General features: G+C 37.0%; 2 protein-coding genes across 8 annotated transcripts; both read left to right on the forward strand.

The window, feature by feature from the left end:
• Positions 1 to 51: 51 nt before the first annotated feature.
• On the forward strand, positions 52 to 1,599 carry LOC123004184. 3 transcript variants are annotated; one of them, XR_006412676.1, is made up of 4 exons: positions 53 to 238; positions 288 to 1,093; positions 1,137 to 1,300; positions 1,355 to 1,599. XR_006412676.1 is itself a non-coding variant. In XM_044397310.1 (2 exons), exon 2 carries the CDS (start codon positions 489 to 491, stop codon positions 954 to 956), a length of 468 nt encoding a protein of 155 aa, XP_044253245.1. In that variant the 5' UTR covers positions 52 to 238; positions 288 to 488; the 3' UTR covers positions 957 to 1,599. The 3 variants fall into 3 exon arrangements, 1 of the variants encoding a protein (XP_044253245.1); XR_006412675.1 differs by having other exon boundaries at positions 1,137 to 1,599; XM_044397310.1 differs by having other exon boundaries at positions 52 to 238; positions 288 to 1,599.
• Positions 1,600 to 3,859: 2,260 nt separating this feature from the next.
• On the forward strand, positions 3,860 to 21,086 carry LOC123004346 (protein Gawky). 5 transcript variants are annotated; one of them, XM_044397568.1, is made up of 13 exons: positions 3,860 to 3,985; positions 7,774 to 8,407; positions 8,467 to 8,586; positions 8,640 to 8,896; positions 8,959 to 9,700; positions 10,452 to 10,768; positions 10,826 to 11,608; positions 11,658 to 11,800; positions 11,965 to 12,118; positions 12,174 to 12,391; positions 12,442 to 12,679; positions 12,739 to 12,858; positions 12,909 to 21,086. In XM_044397568.1, the coding sequence occupies exons 2-13, from the start codon at positions 7,813 to 7,815 to the stop codon at positions 13,215 to 13,217; spliced, it is 3,996 nt and encodes a 1,331-aa protein (XP_044253503.1). In that variant the 5' UTR covers positions 3,860 to 3,985; positions 7,774 to 7,812; the 3' UTR covers positions 13,218 to 21,086. The 5 variants fall into 5 exon arrangements, with proteins under 5 accessions (XP_044253503.1, XP_044253504.1, XP_044253505.1 ...); XM_044397569.1 differs by lacking the exon at positions 3,860 to 3,985 and adding an exon at positions 7,005 to 7,299; XM_044397570.1 differs by lacking the exon at positions 3,860 to 3,985 and having other exon boundaries at positions 8,113 to 8,407; positions 10,479 to 10,768.
• The last annotated feature ends 220 nt before the right edge of the window (positions 21,087 to 21,306 follow it).

Here is a 21,306-nt window from a genome sequence, read left to right on the forward strand (position 1 = left end):
AATTTTAAACCAATCCCCGGAAGTGGTCGCCGGCACGACGCATGCGCATTAGCTAGCAAGCAACTAATCTGTACCTCTGTTCATACTCCTGTTAGTGTTCTTACCTGTATCTTGTGTTTAACTCTTGTGGTGTAGTTTTTAAAGTTTTAACATTTTATTATTTGATTTACTTGAATCAAGTCATAATGTGTGACGTAAAGCGTCAATTATCTCAAATGAACGAGTTTGATGAAGAACGGTAAGTCCAATGCAATTACCATAAAAAGTAAAAACCGTTTCGATTGTAGTTTCAAGGGCAAGCCATGGACCGAAAAACTCCTGGCAGACTCGATAAGCTGCTCAAAAAAGGCGGTGTCGAACTGGTGCGATATCGTGTGCAAAATCGGCGTAGCCGATTTGGAGCTGGAGGAACACGTGAACATTTTTCTCCACTAGATTAAGAACTTTTATGAGGACTTAATTGCCGACAGGGATACAATCCATGAATCATGCTTAGACCAAATCATGAAGTCATTGCAAAAACTCGAGGATTTGTGCCACGATTTGCACCTCCAATTAACAACGAGGGGATCCCTCTGTGCCAGCTCCACCGCCACATAAGCCAAAAAGTGGAGGAGTACGAAGCTTTGGCCCTAATTAGGCACCGTGAGCTGTCGGAATTGAGCCAGAAAGAGGTCAAGTTGTGTGTCAGTCTGGGGCGGGCACCCAGACCCATCGAGGAGTCTCCGCTGCCCCTACCAAGCCAACTGGACGGCTTCCGGCCATACGTCGAGGGCTTGGAGTTTGAATCCCTCTCGCGCGAAGAAATTTTCTTCCAATTGAAATCGAAAATTGTGGAGATCGTCACCGAGTTGGTTATTTGCCCCAAGCTGGAGTTCGAAAAGGGCATTTTAAACTTGACTAACATTCAAGTGATGATTACGGATGTCGAGATGGCGAAATTCTCTCCGGGTTAGTGACTTTTACTCCAAAGGTGGCAGATGTGCTTCGCCAGCCTTCTTACTCGGAAATTTCGCGCACTGGACAGGAGTTTCACACCTTTGGACAAACTATACCGGACTATATCTAACATCTATACGAGGATAAGAGAAAGGTTTGTAAAAACGCAATTTCGATTTTGTTTGATTGAATTTTAGGAGTTTAAGCAAAAATTAAGTCCTAAGAAACAGCAAAAGGAGCAATCATCCACTTTGGGCAAACCCATGATGACTCCTAAGTTATTGACCCCTCGTGATGGCTCCAAACGCAAAGCCCCGGCCACTTCGATGACAGAGTTTAGTACCCGCATCGAGATTTTGAGGTAAGTTTTTGCGGAGTTGTAGCGATTTTGTTAAATTTTGAGGGTTTATGGAAGGAAATTTCCGAGAAAGAAGGCTGGCGAAGCACCACATTTACCACCTTTGGAGTAAAAGTCACCAACCCGGAGGTTGTTCCCGGAGTCCTACCCAGAACTCCGAGGCCGAAGAATACATCCAAATTTTATTGTGTTACTTGTTTGTAAAAATTTGTGTATTACTTTATCTATTAACGAAGTTTTAGTATTTTAAGTTTGTTTGTAAAGATTTTGTAATATTTTAAGTATGTAAATTTGTTTTTAAAGATTTGTATTATTTATGTATTAATGAAGTTAATGCTCCTCTACTTTTGTTAAACAATTTCAAATATATTTATAACAAATTCAAACTTTGTCCACTTCTTTTGTGCAACTCCTTGAACATGTACAAACCCTTAAAAATGGCGATCCTCAAATTCCTGATACTGGCTTTGGGGTTCAGTTCAGCTACCAACATAGACACAACCCTCACACTAGAGGTGGCGGGCTAGAGGCTGCCAACTGCAGGCAAACACGGTGTCGATGTTTCATCGCCTACTACAATTTTCTGAAAATGACAAATTACACTTTTTCTAATACAACACCCCATATTATATTGCATCTTTGTATGACATTTTTTATGAGCTTTTTGCCGATATAGGATTTGTGGGGTCTACTTTGCAAAATTTGTGAGATCTGCAAAATAAGAAATGTTGAAAAAAAAAGGAATGCAGTAGAAAATCTTTTTTTTAGAATATCTTCTGTTTGTCACCAGAAACCACATATGCCTCCAACCTAATCAAATTAGAGTTTTAAATCAAATTTAACTAATTTAATTTAATTTCTCTAAATTAAATTTATGGCAATTTAGTAACAAATATCTAAATCCTAGGTAGTAACTAGATGTATAAGTTATTCAAATCAAACTCCCAAATTTAATTTTAATTTCATTGAATTTACATAACTTAAAAAATCACACCCAAGAAAAATAATGAATTTGTATATAAATTAATTATACCTCCGTTTACAGCTTACATAATACAATCACTGAAAATAAAAATAAAAAATAGAGCTCATGATGGTAACACTGTAAAAAATTGCAACAAGAACTTTAATTTCAGTTTCAGATTCTTTTGATTTACACTACTGCAATCTGAACACTGATAGCGTCCTTCGCAAAACCCTGGAAAACAACACAGCAACCCTCCACAAACCTTATTGGTTCCCCCTCAAGCTTCACGAAACTAGTTATTTGGAAAAATTCCCCAAGGAACAGCTAGTCTACTTAACCCATATACAGGGGAATTTTTTTATTAGTATACATAGCCCTATGTATATTTAAAAAAAACCGGGTCAACTTCACTACTACTACTATGGCAATTACGATTAGCCCTTAGTCTAGGCATAGACAACCAATATTGCAAAGGCTTTAATATCGATAAATAAAAGACAAACTTTTAAAAACAACAAAGTAAGTAAATATTAGAACCCATCAAAACATAAAAAATATTTAATAATTAAAGCAAGTGCTCAAAATGCTTTCCTTGGAGTTCCTAACAATAACTTAAGCGATTTTAAATTCAGGATCTATATTATTACATTCTGTACGAATACGTTTTTTCAGCTCTTCTAAATTTTGCATTGGAACATTAGTATAAATTTTTATTTTTAAATACCCCCAAAGAAAAAAATCGTTAGGTGCCAAGTCTGGCGATCGTAGGGGCTATATACCCCCCGATGCACTTCGGTGTACATGGGTATCATAAATGGTATTAACTTTTTAAAGCTACGCTTTAAGTTGCGAGACTCACACTTGACACAAAATTTTAGTTTTGAATATTTTAATATCTAGTACCCTCTAAAAGTTTGAAATGTTGGTCGCCTACCCTATGAAATTGACCCGGTTTTTTTAAAAGTATACATAGGGCTATGTATACTAATAAAAAAATATCCCTGTATATAATACTCTGATACGGAAGAAAATGCCGCCAATTTACATTCCGTAGTGCCACCTGCATAAAGGCGAAAGTCGCAAAACAGCGGTTTTATCTGACCAAAAAAAGGAGATTTTTTTTCTTTGTAATTAAATGGTTTAATTGTTGTTTGGATAATCAAATTATTACACTATTAAATTATGGTCAAAAGAGCCAAACTTTTGTTTAAATTTGACGGGTGGGATTTTTGATCGGAACAAATGACCTACCTTGAAAACTTTCCAAAATTCACATTTGTGTAATAAAAAGAGTATTTTAACACCATGTGGCACAAAAGAAAATAATAATAAATGATTAAAACAGTCAACTTCTTATGTTTACGTGAAATTTAATTTAAACATCACGGCGTACTCAAATTTAAAAAAAAATGAAAACTTTGTGTCAATTGTTTAACATTTTTTAATGATAACAAGAGGATAAAAAGAAATGCGTTTTTTGTTATTACAGCAGTAATTTAGTTTTAAATAATGCTTAAAGTGGCGCTAAATTTTAAACCAATCCCCGGAAGTGGTCGCCGACCCGACGCATGCGCACCAACCCCCACTAAACAGAAATAGACTTAAAAATGGCGTCATGCTTCGACGGTCATTTAGATGTTTGACGAGAATTTCAAGCTGAATCTGTGTGATTTCGAGTGATATTTGTGCGAATTTTTTAATTAAAAGACTTTTACGGATAGGTGAGTACACAATCTTAAGTAATTTAGCAAATCTTTTATTTCCACTGCTTGTTCGCGATGCACCTACGAATGGCGTCTTACACAAAAGTTTTTTCTCCCTGCTAAAACCCTTAAAAAATGGCGAAGTTTGTCTAATTGGGGTCAGTTACTTGTCTGGGGTGGGTCGAAAAGGGGGCTGCCGGGCGTACTGTAGCTGTTACATCGACCTCCGCATTGTTTTGATGCGCATGGCGCACCGACAACAACATTCCCCATCTTGCAATTAAGATTTATGCAATGAGAACGAGTGAATGTATCTATTTAGTGTCTAGTTGGGTTGGCTCGCGGGCAAGTGTCCGAGCGCCGTTCTTCGCAAATATGCGACCTTGATTGAGCATGAGTACGAGCTCCCAACTTACTTACAAAGCTGTACTGTTGCCAGGCTCACTGCTGGAAAACACTTTTGATTGTGTGTCGTTGGCGTCGGAACGCTTACCGTCACAGGTCGCTTGGATGAGGGCCAAGTGTCGCACGGGGGCGGCCGCAAAGCGCCCCCAAAGCACAAAATGCATTGTGATGAAATGTCGGGATCAAAGTGTGCTCTGATAGTAGAAAATGGTCGGCTCTATTTTGTGATAAATGATTTAATTACTGTAGTACTACATATTGTTACAAATTGCTAAAAGAATTATTTATTTGTAAATAAACAGGATACTTGAGTTGCGTGCTTTGTAACAAAAGTCAGGTCTTTGATTGCACCTCAAGGTTATTTGGTTTCATTCAGTAAGAGGAGGCTCTGACAATGACAGATGACTTAAATAGGAACAATTGACGGCGATTTTCTCGGGTTTCTTTTCAGGAAAAACAATTAAATTAGTTACATAACACGAGTGACATTTTTACGAAAAAGTTCTCAATTTATCGTTTCTTTAGAAAAATAATGTTGCAAAAAAAAAAAACGGTAAAACGGTTTCTAAAAATTAAATTTGATGTTCTATTTTTATGTTTGCAATGGTTTGGAATTTTGAAACAAATATCTGTTGTCTAAATAAAAATTTACTAGAAAATATAAAATTTTCTACTTGCGTTATTTCAGCCGTTATTTAAATTATTTATCGTTATTTACACAAGTGGAGGACATTTATTTGTTAATAAGCACCGTTTATAATTAATGTTGCCGTTTCTTGACTAGAAATAAAGACAATAATAAAAATTTGCAGGAAAGTTCTTAGAAATCTTTCCCTGTTCCCAACTATGTAGTTAGTTACATTAAGTTATAAATTTACTGCTATTAAACGCAATAAACTTAAAATACACACAAAGTACGTAATTTATGATTGTTTGTGTAACAACACCCTAACAAGTTTCAAAAAATTTTAATTTCAAGTATGTAGAAATAGTCGCATAAGTTATTACAAATTGTTGACCTGTTACAATAATGAAAAAATCCGGTTCTATAAATATTTAAATGAGGGAATTAATTGTAAGTTGTTAACGAGATCACGTTTTTAAAACTTGTCACTTTTTTCTTTACTAGAATTATATTTCGCCGACAATAAGCTTAGGTTTGGGGCAGTGTATTTCATTAATAATTATTTTCACGGCGTATTGTAAAACCTTGGGTATTTATTGTGAGGGTTTCTAAGGTTAAACACCTTAGAAAAACATAATAAAATAATAAAAAAATGTTGTCATCCACCCGAGAAGTTTAATTTCATAAAATCAACGCGCGGAAAAAACCAAACGGTTTATTAACCTCTCAATTAGCACATTCAGGACAGTTATCGAAGTTTCTTCTTGTTTGGAATAAGGAAGTGCGTGATCAATGGCGTATCCAGGAGGGGGGCTAATAGGGCTGTCACCCTATCTCTTGATCGAGAATGCTATTTTTGATATAATTTTAATTTAATTGATTTTATTTATTTATTCGATTTCTAGCTACCAAATATGTAATTAGATTTGTTTTTAGAAAACCAATTTGTTAACACAAATTGATTCATTCAATAATACTAGGACGCCTTTTTTTCCTGTTCAATGGACACAATTTTAGGCCTAATCGGAATGGACTTGCTAAATTGAAACGGTTGACTATCCTGGTCTGATTGTTATTGAATACTTTTTTATTAATTTTAAAAAGAACTACGAACTAATTGTTGTAACTAATTGGTGATAAAACACATCCTAATATTTATTTTGTGACAAATCTACTGTTTTGAGATTGTTGTTCGGAACATAATAGTTTTTTATGTACCACGGGCATTATTAGTGTTTATAGCTTCCGAGGGCGACAGGTTTGCAAGGTCGAGGGCCTCCAACCAGATGTCCAGATTCGCGCCTTAACTTTTAACAACGAATTAATTTTTAATTCTATAAATTTAATTTAACTTTGAATACACTTATGTTAATAATACCTTCTGAGACTGTTTTTAATAATCAGAGGCTTTATTTTGATGACAAGTTATAATTATTCTCTTTTGTAATTTTGATGGATAAGTTTATTCATAACGTGGCAATGTTTAAATGAGGTTTGATTCGGCCCCGGTGAATAGGGGCCCAGTTCCGCCACTGTACGTGATGAAAACTTCCTCCCCACGTTCGTCCTGACCCATTTAATCCTTTGCCGAGTTAAGGTCACAACAGTTTTGGCCTTGCGTACCCTTCGTCCGACCTGACCTTATCCCTTTTCCCTAGTTGTGGAAATTAGGTCAGGGCGCGCGTCGGCGGCGGAGGCGACGGCGTCGTCGCCGTCGAGCATAACAGTTACCTCGGATGTCGTCTCCGATGCGTTATCTGTCCCGTATAAAGGGTGCTTTAAAATCATTTTCAAATCGCGTTTAAACTCGGATTTAACGGTGTGTTTGGTCGTTCGTTCATCGTCCGCCGGTTTGTTTTTATTTACGTTGTATTCTGCGAAAGACGCAATCAGGTTTTGTAGTGGTGGCCCCTTGACGTACCCCTCGGCACCGCCGCCTGATGCTTCGATTGTTATCGAAATTACCTTCCGTGCTGCACGCTTTCCAAAAGCCGATTCGATGCGAATACGAACGATTTGAGCCGAGCGAAGGTAGCCCTGCCACGTAATTGCGGATCAATAAACAAATCTGTGGTGCCCGTATAATACAAGTATTTAACGCCAAATTATTGAAATAATTGTGATATTTAGTATTCTCATTTGTTCGTGTGATAAGTCACCAACTTTTCAACTGTGAACGCGGTACAGTTTAGTGCATATTTATTGGATAATAATTAGAATGACTTGGGTGATGTTTCTCAAGCGTTCGCATGCTCCCCTCTACCAACTTGGCTAGTTGTTCCACGGGCGTCCATATTTGTGTGTAAGTTTTGCATTTGTACATTTTTTTTAAACAACTGCAATTATCTTAAACGTTCAAATAAACAATTTCGTAAATTACGAATAACGTCATATTTTACATCCCTTAAACTTTGTTACTTTGTACTTTTATCGATTTGATACGATTACATTTTATCAAAATGACATTTTGATTTATTTTTTGTGATGTTGGTAATTGAATTTTTTCGAGTATTCTAATCCCACGCCTACTCTTGCACTGCTTACACAATGCTCGAAAATATATAATCTTTCATTTCTAAAATTAAACCCGCAGAGATACTGAAATGTAGGTGGTTGTCGCATTTCGTGCACGTTAAAGTGGGTAGTGGCGTCGATTTATTATTTTTTTAATTTTATTTTGTAATCTTGCGGTTGGTAATAGTTGACGTTTGTTTGTTGTTTGTGTAAGATAAGATGGCGGTATTTGTTGTAGTAAATAAGGGGGCTCTTTTTGCAGATCTCTGGCTGGCCAGACTGATATGGAGCACTAGTGACGATGCGCGCCCCCACCCCCTCCGAGCCGAAGTCTACATTTCCTACCTACCAAGTGCCTCAAGTGTCAGCCATGAGGGGCAGCGCACCCCCAGTACAAGTCGCTCGGGCAGCTTGGGGGGGTCGAGCCGACCCCCCGAGCCAACCCTTCGCCTTTAAAGGCGCTACATCTGTGATAAACGGCTCAAGTTGCCGTTCATTCGGCAACTCTAATATTAGAATGCAATCTGTGACCGAAAACTGTCTTCTGAACTCTGTTACCGTACCAAAAATACAACGTAAAGACCACTGCAAGGTCGCCCACAATAATAGCGATAAGTTAGTATGTAAGTTTGGTGCTTTACCCCTCGGACGAGACATTCCCAACCAAAAGTCTGATGACCTCGAAGTACTCGACCTCAATGCACTGAAGAACCTCACTAGCTGCGATAACAACGACGAACACTGCGACGACGAAATGTGCCGTGAGCCCCACGTTCAGCGCACAAGCGATAATTATGCGCCGCCTTTGAGATTGAGAGGTGGCGGCGAAAGTTCGCTAAGCACCGGCACTTCTGGCTGGGGCACCCCACCCTCACAACAGGCCAGTAATAATAATGGTACTTAAAAAACTCTAAAATTGTTTAAACCAAATTTAAATTTATTTGATTTTGTTTAGCTAACAATTCGAGCGGCTGGGGAACAGCCAATCCTGCTAATCAAAACAATACAGGCACTCAGCAATGGAACAATAACGCAAACCGACCACCGACCTCAAGCCAGGGACCTACGCAAGATGGTAAAAATCTCAATTAAAATAATTAACACTAAAGTAATTAATTTTTTATATAGCCAACAAGGCCAATTCTAATCTGAATTCGAATGGACAACAACAAACACCCTCCTCACAGCCAAACAATTCCAGTTGGGGTCAACCAGGTGCAAAACCACCAACATCCAATAATGGACCTCAACCAACAACTTCAACTTCTTCTGCTAAACCACCAATCGCCACCACTCAACCGAACACGACCACTTCAACCAAACAACAACTTGAACAACTCAATAATATGAGAGAAGCCATCTTCAGTCAAGACGGTTGGGGAGGCGTACGTATTTTTCAACTGTTTTTAACCCAAAAAAAAAAAATAAAAATTAATATTTTGTGCAGCAACATGTGAATCAGGACACGAACTGGGACATTCCCGGCAGTCCAGAACCCTCTATGAAAATGGACGGTTCTGGTCCCCCACCATGGAAACCGGCAATCAACAACGGTACCGAACTGTGGGAAGCCAACTTGCGTAATGGCGGTCAACCGCCTCCGCAGCCCCAACAGAAAACCCCATGGGGTCACACCCCTTCGACCAATATCGGCGGTACTTGGGGCGAAGACGACGATGCCGACAGTTCAAACGTATGGACCGGTGTCCCTTCAGGTCAACAACAATGGGGCAACACTGCAAATAGTGGTGCTATGTGGGGCGGTCCTAAAAAAGAGTCCGAATGGGGCGCAACGGCTGGAAATCCCGGCTGGGGTGATCCTCGTACTACTGCCGATCCACGTGCTACCGGCATTGATCCGCGAGATATACGACCGGATTTAAGAGACATGCGAGCCGGAAGTTCGGATCCGATGCGATTATTAGATCCTCGAGAACAAATGAGACTGGCCGGAAGTGATATGAGAGGCGATCCGAGAGGAATCACCGGAAGACTGAACGGAGCCGGCGCCGATGCGTTCTGGGGACAAGCAGGACCACATACAGGGGCTCAACATATTCATCATCAGAATAAAATGCCGGTGGGACCTGGAAATGGGGCCGGATGGGAAGAACCATCGCCGCCGACACAGAGACGTAATATGCCCAATTATGATGACGGTACTTCGCTCTGGGGCAACCCTCAGCCAGGTAGCGTAGCGGAATTGCACTTTTATTTATTTAATTTTTTTTGGATAATTGGTTTGTGATTTTTGACAAAACTACACGCAAAAGTTGAGTAATACTGATAAGTACCACTTGATAAAATGAGATAACAAGCCGCCATTTTGGGTGCTTATTATTATTTAAGTTGAAAATGCACTTTTTTGTTTCAAGTGCTTTCAAATATTTACGTAAGATTTAAAGATTAAGGAAAATTTGTTTTATTCTTGTGCAATAAGAAAAAAAGAAATTAAGTAGTAGATAACGTGTTTTATTAATGTAAATCACTAAAAAAGCTTTAAAGAAATCGACATCGAATTTATTTTAAGAGCTAAAATTCCTTAGAGTTTATCAAATTCTAATTTTAGCTATTGTAATGTCTTTTAATAAACATGGTTGTTGTTTGAATATAAATAGAACGCATCAACACTGAGTCACGTAACAATGACAAAAAAAATAAATAAAATTTTCGGTAATTTTTAACGCTTACGTTTCAATTCAAATATTTAACATGTATTGTTGATGTGTGTTATTGAGATTTGCGTGTTTTTTTGACAAGAAATAATGTAAATATTTCCTGTGCTAGAAAGAGGAATCAACGATGGGTAATTAGACTAATCAAGATTTTATTTTATTAATATATTTTGACATTTACACGAGAATTACACCGCAGCCACTTGGCCATACATACACTTATCATAATCACACTTGCACTCATCCGACTTTTCACCTACAATAGGCTCTCACTGGAAAGATCTGCCCACAGGGGCAAGTATGGGACGCGGTAGCACCGCTGGTCCACCTGGAATGGCCCAATCTCGCATTAAACCAGATGGTTCGGTGTGGTGTCACGGCCGAAATGGGTCATGGGACGAAGCCGGACCTGGATGGGACGAATCTGTTGGCGGTTGGAACAAGCAGAAAATGGCCGGTACGCATCTATGGGGAGACAACGAAATCGACTGGGGACACAAACAAGGCCCCAAGCAAAATCTCACAAAAGAAATGATCTGGAATTCCAAGTGTTTCCGAATGTTGATGGATATGGGATATAAGGTCAGTATTACATATATTTTCTTGAAATTTTTTTTATACATTTGTTTTTCTTTACAGAAAGAGGACGTAGAAACGGCTCTAAGGCGCGGCGACATGAACTACGAAGATGCCCTTGAGATTTTGGGATCTCGTAATCCAGACGGTTGGCGAAACCGCCACGATGACCACTATGATCATCAGCAATTCCCTGGTCAGCGATTCCCATCGGGACCTCCGGGACAAATGTTCCCACAAGGCAACAACGCTCCCAACCTCCTCAATAACATGAATAGTTCAGGTGGGCCAAATAACTCTCTCATTAATAACATCTCGCCTGCTGGAGTACACAAAATGTTGACACAAGGCGGGGGCGGTTCACAAGGTTTCGGAGCGGTTTCGGCAGCCGGACGCAATCTCCAACCTCAATCACAACCCTCGACTCAACAATTACGTATGCTCGTACAACAAATTCAGATGGCCGTGCAAGCCGGTTATCTCAATCATCAAATTCTCAATCAACCGCTAGCACCGCAAACTTTGATTCTATTGAATCAATTGTTGCAACAAATCAAAACACTTCAACAGTTGATGACTCAACAATCGGTTGCACAGTCACAATGTATCAACGGGAAGCCAAACAGTGCATTATTGCAATGTTCGGTGTTGATTACGAAGACTAAGCAACAGATAACAAATTTGCAAAATCAGATTGCCGCACAACAAGCGATTTATGTAAAACAACAGAACCATGGAAGTATTGGAGGTGGACAGTCGGATCTGTTCAAGGCGGCTGCACCGATGCATGACTCGATCAATGCCCTGCAGAGTAATTTCGCTGATTTAGGGATTAAGGATCAAGTGGTGAGTGTCACAATTGCAATACTAGGATGTTTTATTTAATTTTTTTTAGAATCAGAGTCAATCAAGACTTAACCAATGGATTAACAAGGATAAAGAAGAAGGTGGAGAGTTTAGTCGTGCACCAGGTTCATCGTCAAAACCTTTGGCTACCTCGCCTAATATGAATCCATTGGGGTTGACCCAACCCGATGGGTGAGTATCATATGGGATTTTTTTGTTTTTTAAAAAGATATTCAATGATTAAAAATAACGGATCCAATTAATGATAGTTGCGTGATTATTCATTTTATATGAGAAAGTTCATGTAAAAATCTGTTTATTTTAATAATATCAACAACTAATTGAATGAATTAAAGTCCATGGTCTAGTGGCCGAACTGGCGACGGAGGTTGGCCAGAATCCGGCGGCGGTGATACAACAAACGATGGTAAAGACGCACAGTGGCCCACGCCTACTCAACCATCCTTGTCTGATTTAGTACCTGAATTTGAACCTGGAAAACCCTGGAAGGTACAATTAAACCGCTTAAAAATTATATACATATTTTTAATTTATAAATATACAGGGTAATCAAATAAAATCGATCGAAGACGATCCCAGTATTACTCCCGGTTCAGTAGTGCGTTCGTCACTCTCAATCGCTACCATAAAAGACACCGAACTTTTTCAAATGAACCCGAATAATAAAAGCCCTCCAGCCGGTGATACAATACAGCCCCTAAGTCTCAGCTCGTCGACATGGAGTTTCAATCCGCCAGCTTCGACATCGAGCGCGTTTACTAGGTTTGAAGTACAATCAACTTGCATTTCAACATTTTTATCGTTGAATTTAGTCCTCAGAATAAATTGCCGTCTGGAAAGAGTGGTTTAGGTGAATTAAATCCAACCACTGCTGTCACTTCTGAATTATGGGCAGCTCCAAAAAGTCGCGGCCCGCCTCCAGGCCTTTCCGCTAAAGGCGGAGCTTTGGTCAACGGCTGGTCGTCGGCAGCATCGTGGAGCGGCGGCCAACGTGGCTCTGGGAGTTGGGGCGGGTCTCCATGGCTTCTTCTCCGTAATTTAACCGCTCAGGTATTATTAACCAATTGAATTTTTGGGGTTGGTATTAATAAAACTGGGCGTGGTTATAGATTGACGGATCGACTTTACGCACACTCTGTATGCAACACGGTCCATTGCAAAGTTTCCATCTTTATTTACATCAAGGATTCGCTCTTGCCAAATACTCGACACGTGAAGAAGCTACAAAAGTGAGTGTTTTCGGGTGCGTTTTGATGGATGCTAATTGTATTTTTTACAGGCTCAAACTGCCTTAAACAATTGCGTGCTCGGTAACACTACGATATTGGCGGAAAATCCGTCAGAATGGGACGCCAATGCTCTGTTGCAACAAGTTGCAAATCAACAGAGTTCATCGGGGGCGTGGAGAGGTTCCACCAAGCAACCTAGTACAGGTAGTGACACCTGGAGTACTGGTTGGTCAAACAGTCAATCAACAGCTAGTCTATGGGGAAGCACTACATTGGATACGACCGATCCAGCACGTGCTACCCCTTCGAGCCTAAACTCATTTCTTCCCGGCGACCTCCTCGGCGGTGAGTCAATGTAAACAAAAAATAATAATAAAAAACGACTGACACTGACTTCACATTATATTGGGTGTTGATGATTTCGATAAATCTGATGTTTTACAATACGTTTTTAAAATGATTGATTTTTTACTAGTGACTTGTAAGATGTCGGAAATCAGAAATGTATTATTCCACTTTTATTGTTATTTGTAACTTTTAATTTTACGACGGTTGTTGTTTTTAGGATTGCTCTATTATTTTTGTCTCTTTAAGTTTCACAGATGTACACAAGAACCAGTCGTGAATATCTTTTGTTTTATTTTAAATTGAGATTAAATAGAGTTGCCATTTTTATTATTTATTTATTATTTAATTGAGAAAAAGAAGTAATTGTGTATGTTTGTGATGCGCAAGATTTGTTTGTAAAAGAGAATTAGCAAATAAAGTATTAAAATTTGAGAAAAAATTGCAAAAAAAATACGTCAACACTTGTTACTTAAAATTTTATTGTAACATAATTCCAATTGTGACTGTGAGGCGGCGTTTTTCTTGTTTTCCACTGATGGCGCTCAAGTTTCTAAACGCACTTAATGTGACATTTCATTTTTAGACGTAACCCGAACTAGTCCCGAGCAAGGTTAATTATATATATATATATGAAACAAAAATATATAATATATATGTACGCGACCAAACTCATTATTCGTGTATTTAAAAACAAAAAAATGAAAAGAAGATTGAATTATTTAAGGTGTACTGTATGTATTTGATTTGTTCTCTCACATTTAGATATTTTTTTCCTATATTAACTATTGTATATTAATGTTGTTTTTAATAATTTAACGTACCTAAGTTGTTTGTATGTGTTTGTTTCCCAGTGTGGTATGTCCGTTCTTTACACAGGTCTTGGGCATGTGGCATTTGTTTTTCCGGTTATCTCAATTAACGATCAATTTAAACGACGGTGATTGGTGTGAAAGTAAGATGTGTGTAAAGAAGGTGCTGTTAATTTGTTAACCCCACAAAACCTGTGATCTCCAATTCCTTATATCAAAAAATACACATACAAATTAATCATTTATGTAATATTGTTATGAATTAAGCCGGTCGTGAATAGACCGTAAGCTGAAATAACACCACACAATCAGTTCTTAGACTGCACGCTATAAGTATTCTTAAATAAATTTAGTAATAAACACAATATAATAATAGCGGATAATATATATCGTTCTAATTATAAAAGTTTATTATATACCTATATATTACTGTATTCTGTGTACTGTATGTATGTTAGCCATAGACTTGGATATGTTGTAATATTAGTCCATTTACTGTGATTTTTTGTTTCGGATCGGTCACCCGAACGGTTCGCTCGTTGGAAGCGTCACCTTTCGGAGCCAAAATGAAACATGTTCAATCACATATTGTGTTAACGTGGTGTTCATGAGATATTGATTCATCTATAGCTAACAGTATGAATGGTGACGGATGAGCCATTCTGAGTCTCGAGACGGCGAGTGGTGCCCTCTTTCCGACCTTCGCACCATCAAAATTTTGACTCACATTCTAGTCCGACATTTCTTTTATTTATTATTCTATTTATAGTGAACGTATTATTGTCCAGCAATGTTACCTTAACTGAACTCTAGTGAAATTAAACAAAAGAGAAGACTGAAACAAAAAAAAAACATTTTAAGATCTTTAATGACAAGTGCATTTATTTAATGGACGTGATAAATACGAGAGATCGGCAAGAGGGTGCTACTGTCGGTACTCAAATCTCTGATATACTTCACTTAAATTGCTCCAAACACCGGAATGTTCCGGGTTTGCTCGGAACATTTCGGCATGGTTCACTTTAGATATCTTTACAGGTTCGATGCATTGACTAACATATGTTTTTTATGTACACAACTGTGCTGTGACTCTTAAGTGGCTTTTTAATTTTTAAAAATAATTGAAAAAACCCAAAAAAAAATCGTTTTGTTCAAGAGAGCTCTTGATTTAAAAGCTTCGGTTAGCTTTTAAACGGTTATTTATCATTAATCAAGTCGGTCATGTCCCGGTTTTATTCGATTCGATTAAACTAAGTCATATCGTAAACAATAATATTAAAAAGGAAAGAAAATGCAGGAACAATTAAGTCAGGGTTTTTATTTCGTTGTTGATTTTTCGTGGGGATCGGGGTGACTTGATAAATGGTTCATGACTAGATAAATGGTGCAAAAATTGGGCTACTTTTCGGGAGGTGCGATTTCACTTGCTTTAATTTATATAAAACTTGAGAAATGAAAAGACGCTTTATTTGGACCTCTCGGACGAGCCTATACGTTGTAAGTTCCAATAGAATTTCTAAAAAAAATCTAGTATCTTATTGCCAATTTAGTATAATGAATGTATTAGAAGTTAGGTATTACGATATTAATTAGAATTAAGAGTTTGGTAGTAGGGTATTCTTTCATGTTGTGTATTATAAATATTTGACAACCGACTCTGAATGTTACAGACAGGAGAATTTTTCGCAACAGTCGTTAAATGATGTACCCATCTCCTCGAAAAACACTTTTTTTAACCTAGGTGTGTAAAAATTTTGAAACCGAAATGCCATAAATCAAGTCAGAAAATGTAAGGCAATGATGGTGGTACAAGTCAACTAAATTAGACTAAAGTAATACTTATAGTATAATAATGTACCAAAAGCTATAGAGAATTGTTTTTATTTTTATTTAACCAGTTGAATAGGGTATTTTTGAATGAACGTAGTGATAAGTTTTAAAAAATTTTGGAAAAAAAACGGCAAAAAAATAACGCCCGAGTCGTATTGTGATTTACTTACTTTATATCGAGTGTGCATTAACGCGAAACCGTGTCCGCGGTTTTTTCAAATATTCTGTGTCTGATATTGTGTACCTTCAGAAAAGTAGTTTTAGTGTTGTTTATTTAATACATGGAAAAATGACAAAAAAAACATAGGTTAAGCTCAGCTTAAGATCATACGGTAGACTAGGTTTCTGCACAATAACATTGAACTAACCTGTGGCCATTCAGGCTGTCACGTGACCGGTATTTCCGGCCTCACACGATTCAACCAAATTGACACACATTACACACACGGATCTACTTACATGTAAAACGCCAATCGAAAAATTGAAATCAGTCACAAGAAATGTGTAGAAGGAAAGAAGTATTTGATTTAGGTTTACAGTATTTGTGATCAAAGTGCCACTTGTGTTTCAAGTATATATTTAATCATTGTCGCCACTGAAACTATATATCTTATATATTAATTAAAGAATATATTATATGAACATTATATGGTAAAACATAGACGGCATATCTGCCTTAGTGTAGGGTAAAATTTTTTGGTGTTCGGTAGCTGTAAGGATGTTTATTGAGCTTAATAATTCCCGGATCGGGGCGGTTATAACCGGAGTTCAATTAAGAGGAAAAAAAATCATTTCGCACCGCCCGGATCGACAAAAAAGAACCGGAAAACTTGAGGCGTTGGCAATATATAAACATATATTATAGTAACGTTTTATCCAGGTGGCTGTTTGTTATTAATTGTGTATTTATTAAGACTTACGAAATGCCAAAGTTTTATTGTAAATGTGTCGATGCAAAATTTGGAATGTTTCTCCCCTTTTTAATACTCACAAGTTCACACACTACTAACGACTTGTGAGTTTTTGTTTGAGCCATATCAATAACATATTAAATAAAAAAAAAATGCCAACGTGATGAGACATTCATGAGGTTAGTAACAAATTTAGTTTTGACGATGACATTCCTCTATTGCAACATTCACAAGGTCACACGAAGTCTGCCAAAAAAGAAAAAAAATATTTTTGAAAAACAGATCGGCAATAATAGTCAAAATTTTCAAATTATGGCCAGTAATCTTGTTGTTGAATCACACGTAATGTTCATCACGCTTTTCGCTTGTAGGTTTCATAGTCGCGATGTTCACCATATTTGATAATACCAAACGATGTGCCTCTTTGACTTATTGTTATTTATACACGACGAGCACGTGACCTGCCCGGTCTCGAATTTTTCCCGTAAAAAATTCATATAAATGTCTTAACAGACCTGAGCTTCAATAATTAATAAGATTTGAACGAAACAAAAGGTATTCGGGCGATTTTGATTTTGATTTGAGAGTCGTTTTGTGATAGTTTGAGGTGGTGTCAGGAGTAACAATTGACGATTGCGTGGACAAAAAAATAAAACAATTAAATGTCTGATCTAAGTCGTAATGGTTGGTGGGTATAAATAAGTTAGTTTTACTTAACAAAAAAAAACTCGTTACTTAAGCGTAGACAAGGCAGCATTTAGTCAATAACTTAGTATTACATTATAGTTGTGACGTCACAACGTGCAATACTTTTCCTTTTTCCAAGTATTATTTTACCGTACGCTTTCGTTTCTAGTGGATATATTATTTTTTTTAATTTTAATAAGTGCAGTCTCTTTGATCGGATACTCGTTTTTGTTTTGTTTTTTGTTTAACTTTTTGCTGCACGCATCTTGCCATCCCGTTGATGATTATTTCACTGAATACCAAAGACGTCGAAGTGTCATATCGATCATTTTGTGTTTAATTTAAATTTCTTTCGTCTAGAATTTCCGCCAAAATCTTCCAGCTGAGGTTGTGATAGTGTCGTAGTGTTTTAATGCTTTTTATTATTTTTTAGTTTTAGGTACCTTGACCCGAATTTGACCCTATTCGTGGCCATTTTCCGGACTTTTGTTTTTTTATTTTTTAATGATAGGAGCCAAATTTAGTGTTAGCACAATGATGAAACTCTTACAAGTGCCTATTTAATGTGCAATTGATCTTGGGCCTGACTTTTCGACAGGGTTTTACTAATATATAGGGCGATTCAAATGATTGTGTATATTTCCAATTTTCAAAGGTCATAGCCCCACTGTACAAATTCACAAGAATAGTAAAACAATTTAGCCCTACTATTGAAATGAAGTTGAAGTTACATAATGTGTTTTTTGATTGTTTGCATAAAATCGATATCGATGTCTGGTGTGACCTGCGCAAACGTTTTGTTGTGTTGTTATTTTATTGGGTTTGTGTTTTGTTTTTGAAATGGGGGACGTTTGTGAGGGTCGTGCGGGACGTCGACTGTTATTTAGTTGACGATCTCGGTGAGAGATTAAGCTAGCTGGAACTGCCAACTGTAAAAAGATAAATGAACTTATGTATGTCCTATTTAATCAGAGTTTTACTCGTACGTAGGTTTAATAATGTAACATATGCTGTGTTTGAGCTACTAATCGACACTAGGGGTTTCCCGAGCACAGCCTGACGGTGAGTCGCCTGGTGTGCGCTAGGTGTAGGTAGTTTGTGGGGTAGTAGATGATCGTTAGGCCCTCTTTCTCAGGTTTAGAAATATCGTCACTGTTTTTTCTTAGGCTGTAGTAAATAAAAACGTACTGTTAAGCAAACATAACATTCCGTTGATTTCCAAATTGACAAAATTTCATTTTTCGTTCACATTTCGGATCGAATTTGTATAAAGAATCAAAAAAACGATTTGCCTTAACAATGACAAAAGTGTGCTCTCTGTCTAGTTTCTAACGTTTTTTTTTRCCTAGGATATTATTATTATAGGTTTAGGGTATCGGGTTAAAGCCATTCGATGGCCAGAAGACTGTAGGAATACCAGGTGATTAAAGCGATTCTCCGGCATCAAATTCCGGGATCGCTTTAACGATTCGAAAAATATAACTTAAGACTTTTGCACAGGTTAAGTATAAAAAAAACAAAATAAATTTTTGAGAGAACACTCGGTCCATATTCAAAAGGTGCTCTTATTGTTATTGAAAGCTTTATTTCGTATGTGTGAATCTCCCTGCAATAGCCGTTTGTCACATAAACGATACAAAAATCAATTTCTCTCTCTCGTTCAGTTTCAAATTAACGTCCGTACCAAAAACAAGACCCAAATTTTTTACTTGAAACGTGCCAAAATTTTGCTTAGAAACTTTTGCTCACGGCGGTCGCGCGGACTAATCCGCGAACCGTATACGCTTACCTGCTGTGTATATTAACTTATATTTAAAAGAAAAATGAATGCAATATATAATGTGTATATATTGGCTGAAAAACTGTACAATTGTTATAATTTCATAGTATATAATGTATAATGAATTACTTAATTATAGGATTAGGAAATGTGTTATTATATATGTAAGGTAACATAGTATTACGGATTTATAAAAAATGAAAAATGACCGGTCGCTGATTTTTACTCCATTGACACCACCACTGACACGTGACGAGACGACGATGTTCGTTTGTTTTTTATTTCTAGCCTCTGATTTGTTTATTGTGTGACTCGAGTAGTCACCACCGCCACATTTTTGTTTTTTTTTTGTTCTCAGTTAGGTTAGGTTATGGGTTAATCGGTTAAGACTATTATTAAGTGTGTTCATTTGTAGTTTATAATTTTTTGCAACAGTTAATCTCAAAAGTTTTAATTGTCGTTTTCTGTTTCGATTAAATTTTGTTACCAAATAGCATCACATGACGATTTTGATTGATTTTAGAGAAAAATAATAATGGCCTAAACAAGTTCCCTCCTCTAAACTTCTAGTCCAACATAATGCCTGAACAGTTATTCCATTCTTGTAGCATTTTTTTTTAATAATAATAATTTATTATGTAATGTTGAGTTTGTTGTTGAAAAGTAGTGCAAGTTTCGTGAATTTGAACAATCACAAAGTACTAATAGCAATCGTTGAGCGTGTTATGATTTGGCGTTATTTAGATTAATTGATGAATATAAAAGCCTTCCAATCTTCCAAGAGTGCAAGAGAGTTCCTTTAATTTTTAGCGACTCGCTTCGACGACTGAGTCTTTAACAAAACGTATACCTGCACCTTATTATGGTTGTGTTATTTAAAGTAGATGATTTATTTTTTGTTCTGTAAGAGCTGTAATTAGTACTAAGGTAGTAGTTATTCGAATAAGGCAATATTTAAATTTATTTTTCTGTTGACCGTTTAAAAATATGTGATATGCTGACAATTTTATAATACAAATTATCGCATCTGAGGTACCTTATCTAACATCACTATCGTTCGTAGTAGAAGAAAAATTTAAAAGAGCAAAAACGTAATTTCATTGTGACAATGTATATCGAAAAAGCAACACTCCTCACACCACGCATCGATCAGTGTGCCCCCTCGGGCGGCGGTATCAACGATGTACATTCTCATCGTCGCTGTACAAATCGACACTATAGGCTTAATGCGTCTTTCAGACATTTATAACGGTCTTTTATCCATTTAAAATTCGGACAACGGTAGTTGTGCGGTCGGCTAGGTCTGATCTGGTTAAGTTCTTCATTAAAAAAGACAAGGAGAATAAATTGAAGAAAAAAAACGTGTGAATCTCTAACAAGTCGACGACATTAGTTTCATGTCCGATATTGGGAGGGTAAACTCAGGGACCAGGCCAAAATGTCACGGTGATATCAAATAAACTTAGACAAAATTAAGAAAATCAAATCTGATGTGTACTACACCCCCAAATAATAACGTATAATACATTTCAATAAGATAATTATTTAATAAGAACTCAATTGTATGTTGTAGGAACAAAAATTTAAAAAAAAAACTGTATAAACGTTACTAAAAACGACAAAAAAAAGTCATAAACCCGACTGCACTGTTTCTTTATGATGTATTATTCTAAATTTTGATGGTTATTTTGATGCCTATACGAGTCCAATCATGTGTCTACCACAAAACTATGCAGTGCAGCAGGGCACCTAGGTTAAGGTAGGTTATGTAAGTGCTTTTAAACAACTTACAAGTTGTTATGCTCTGTACTTGTAACCCAATTGACCAGTATGCATTCAGTAATAAAGGTTGTCTTAAATGTACATTTTTGATTATTTCCCCTGCCCCTCCAAATCCTTTAAATAGGCGATTGCAACAGTAGTTATCTATGAAAGTGATTAATTAGTTAATTACTTTTGTTTAAAACAACTTCCCGGTGCGATTTTGAGCTATTAGGGTATCACAGCCGATAAGCAACATTTATCGGATTGTTATTTTTGACACAATAAATCAAATTTTTGTCAATTTTACTTGAAATATTAT

This window comes from Tribolium madens, unplaced genomic scaffold (genome assembly GCF_015345945.1).
Source record: "Tribolium madens isolate multiple individuals breed KSU strain unplaced genomic scaffold, Tmad_KSU_1.1 Scaffold_1;HRSCAF=32;Tcas5.2_LG8, whole genome shotgun sequence".
Taxonomy (NCBI): Eukaryota; Metazoa; Arthropoda; class Insecta; order Coleoptera; family Tenebrionidae; genus Tribolium; species Tribolium madens.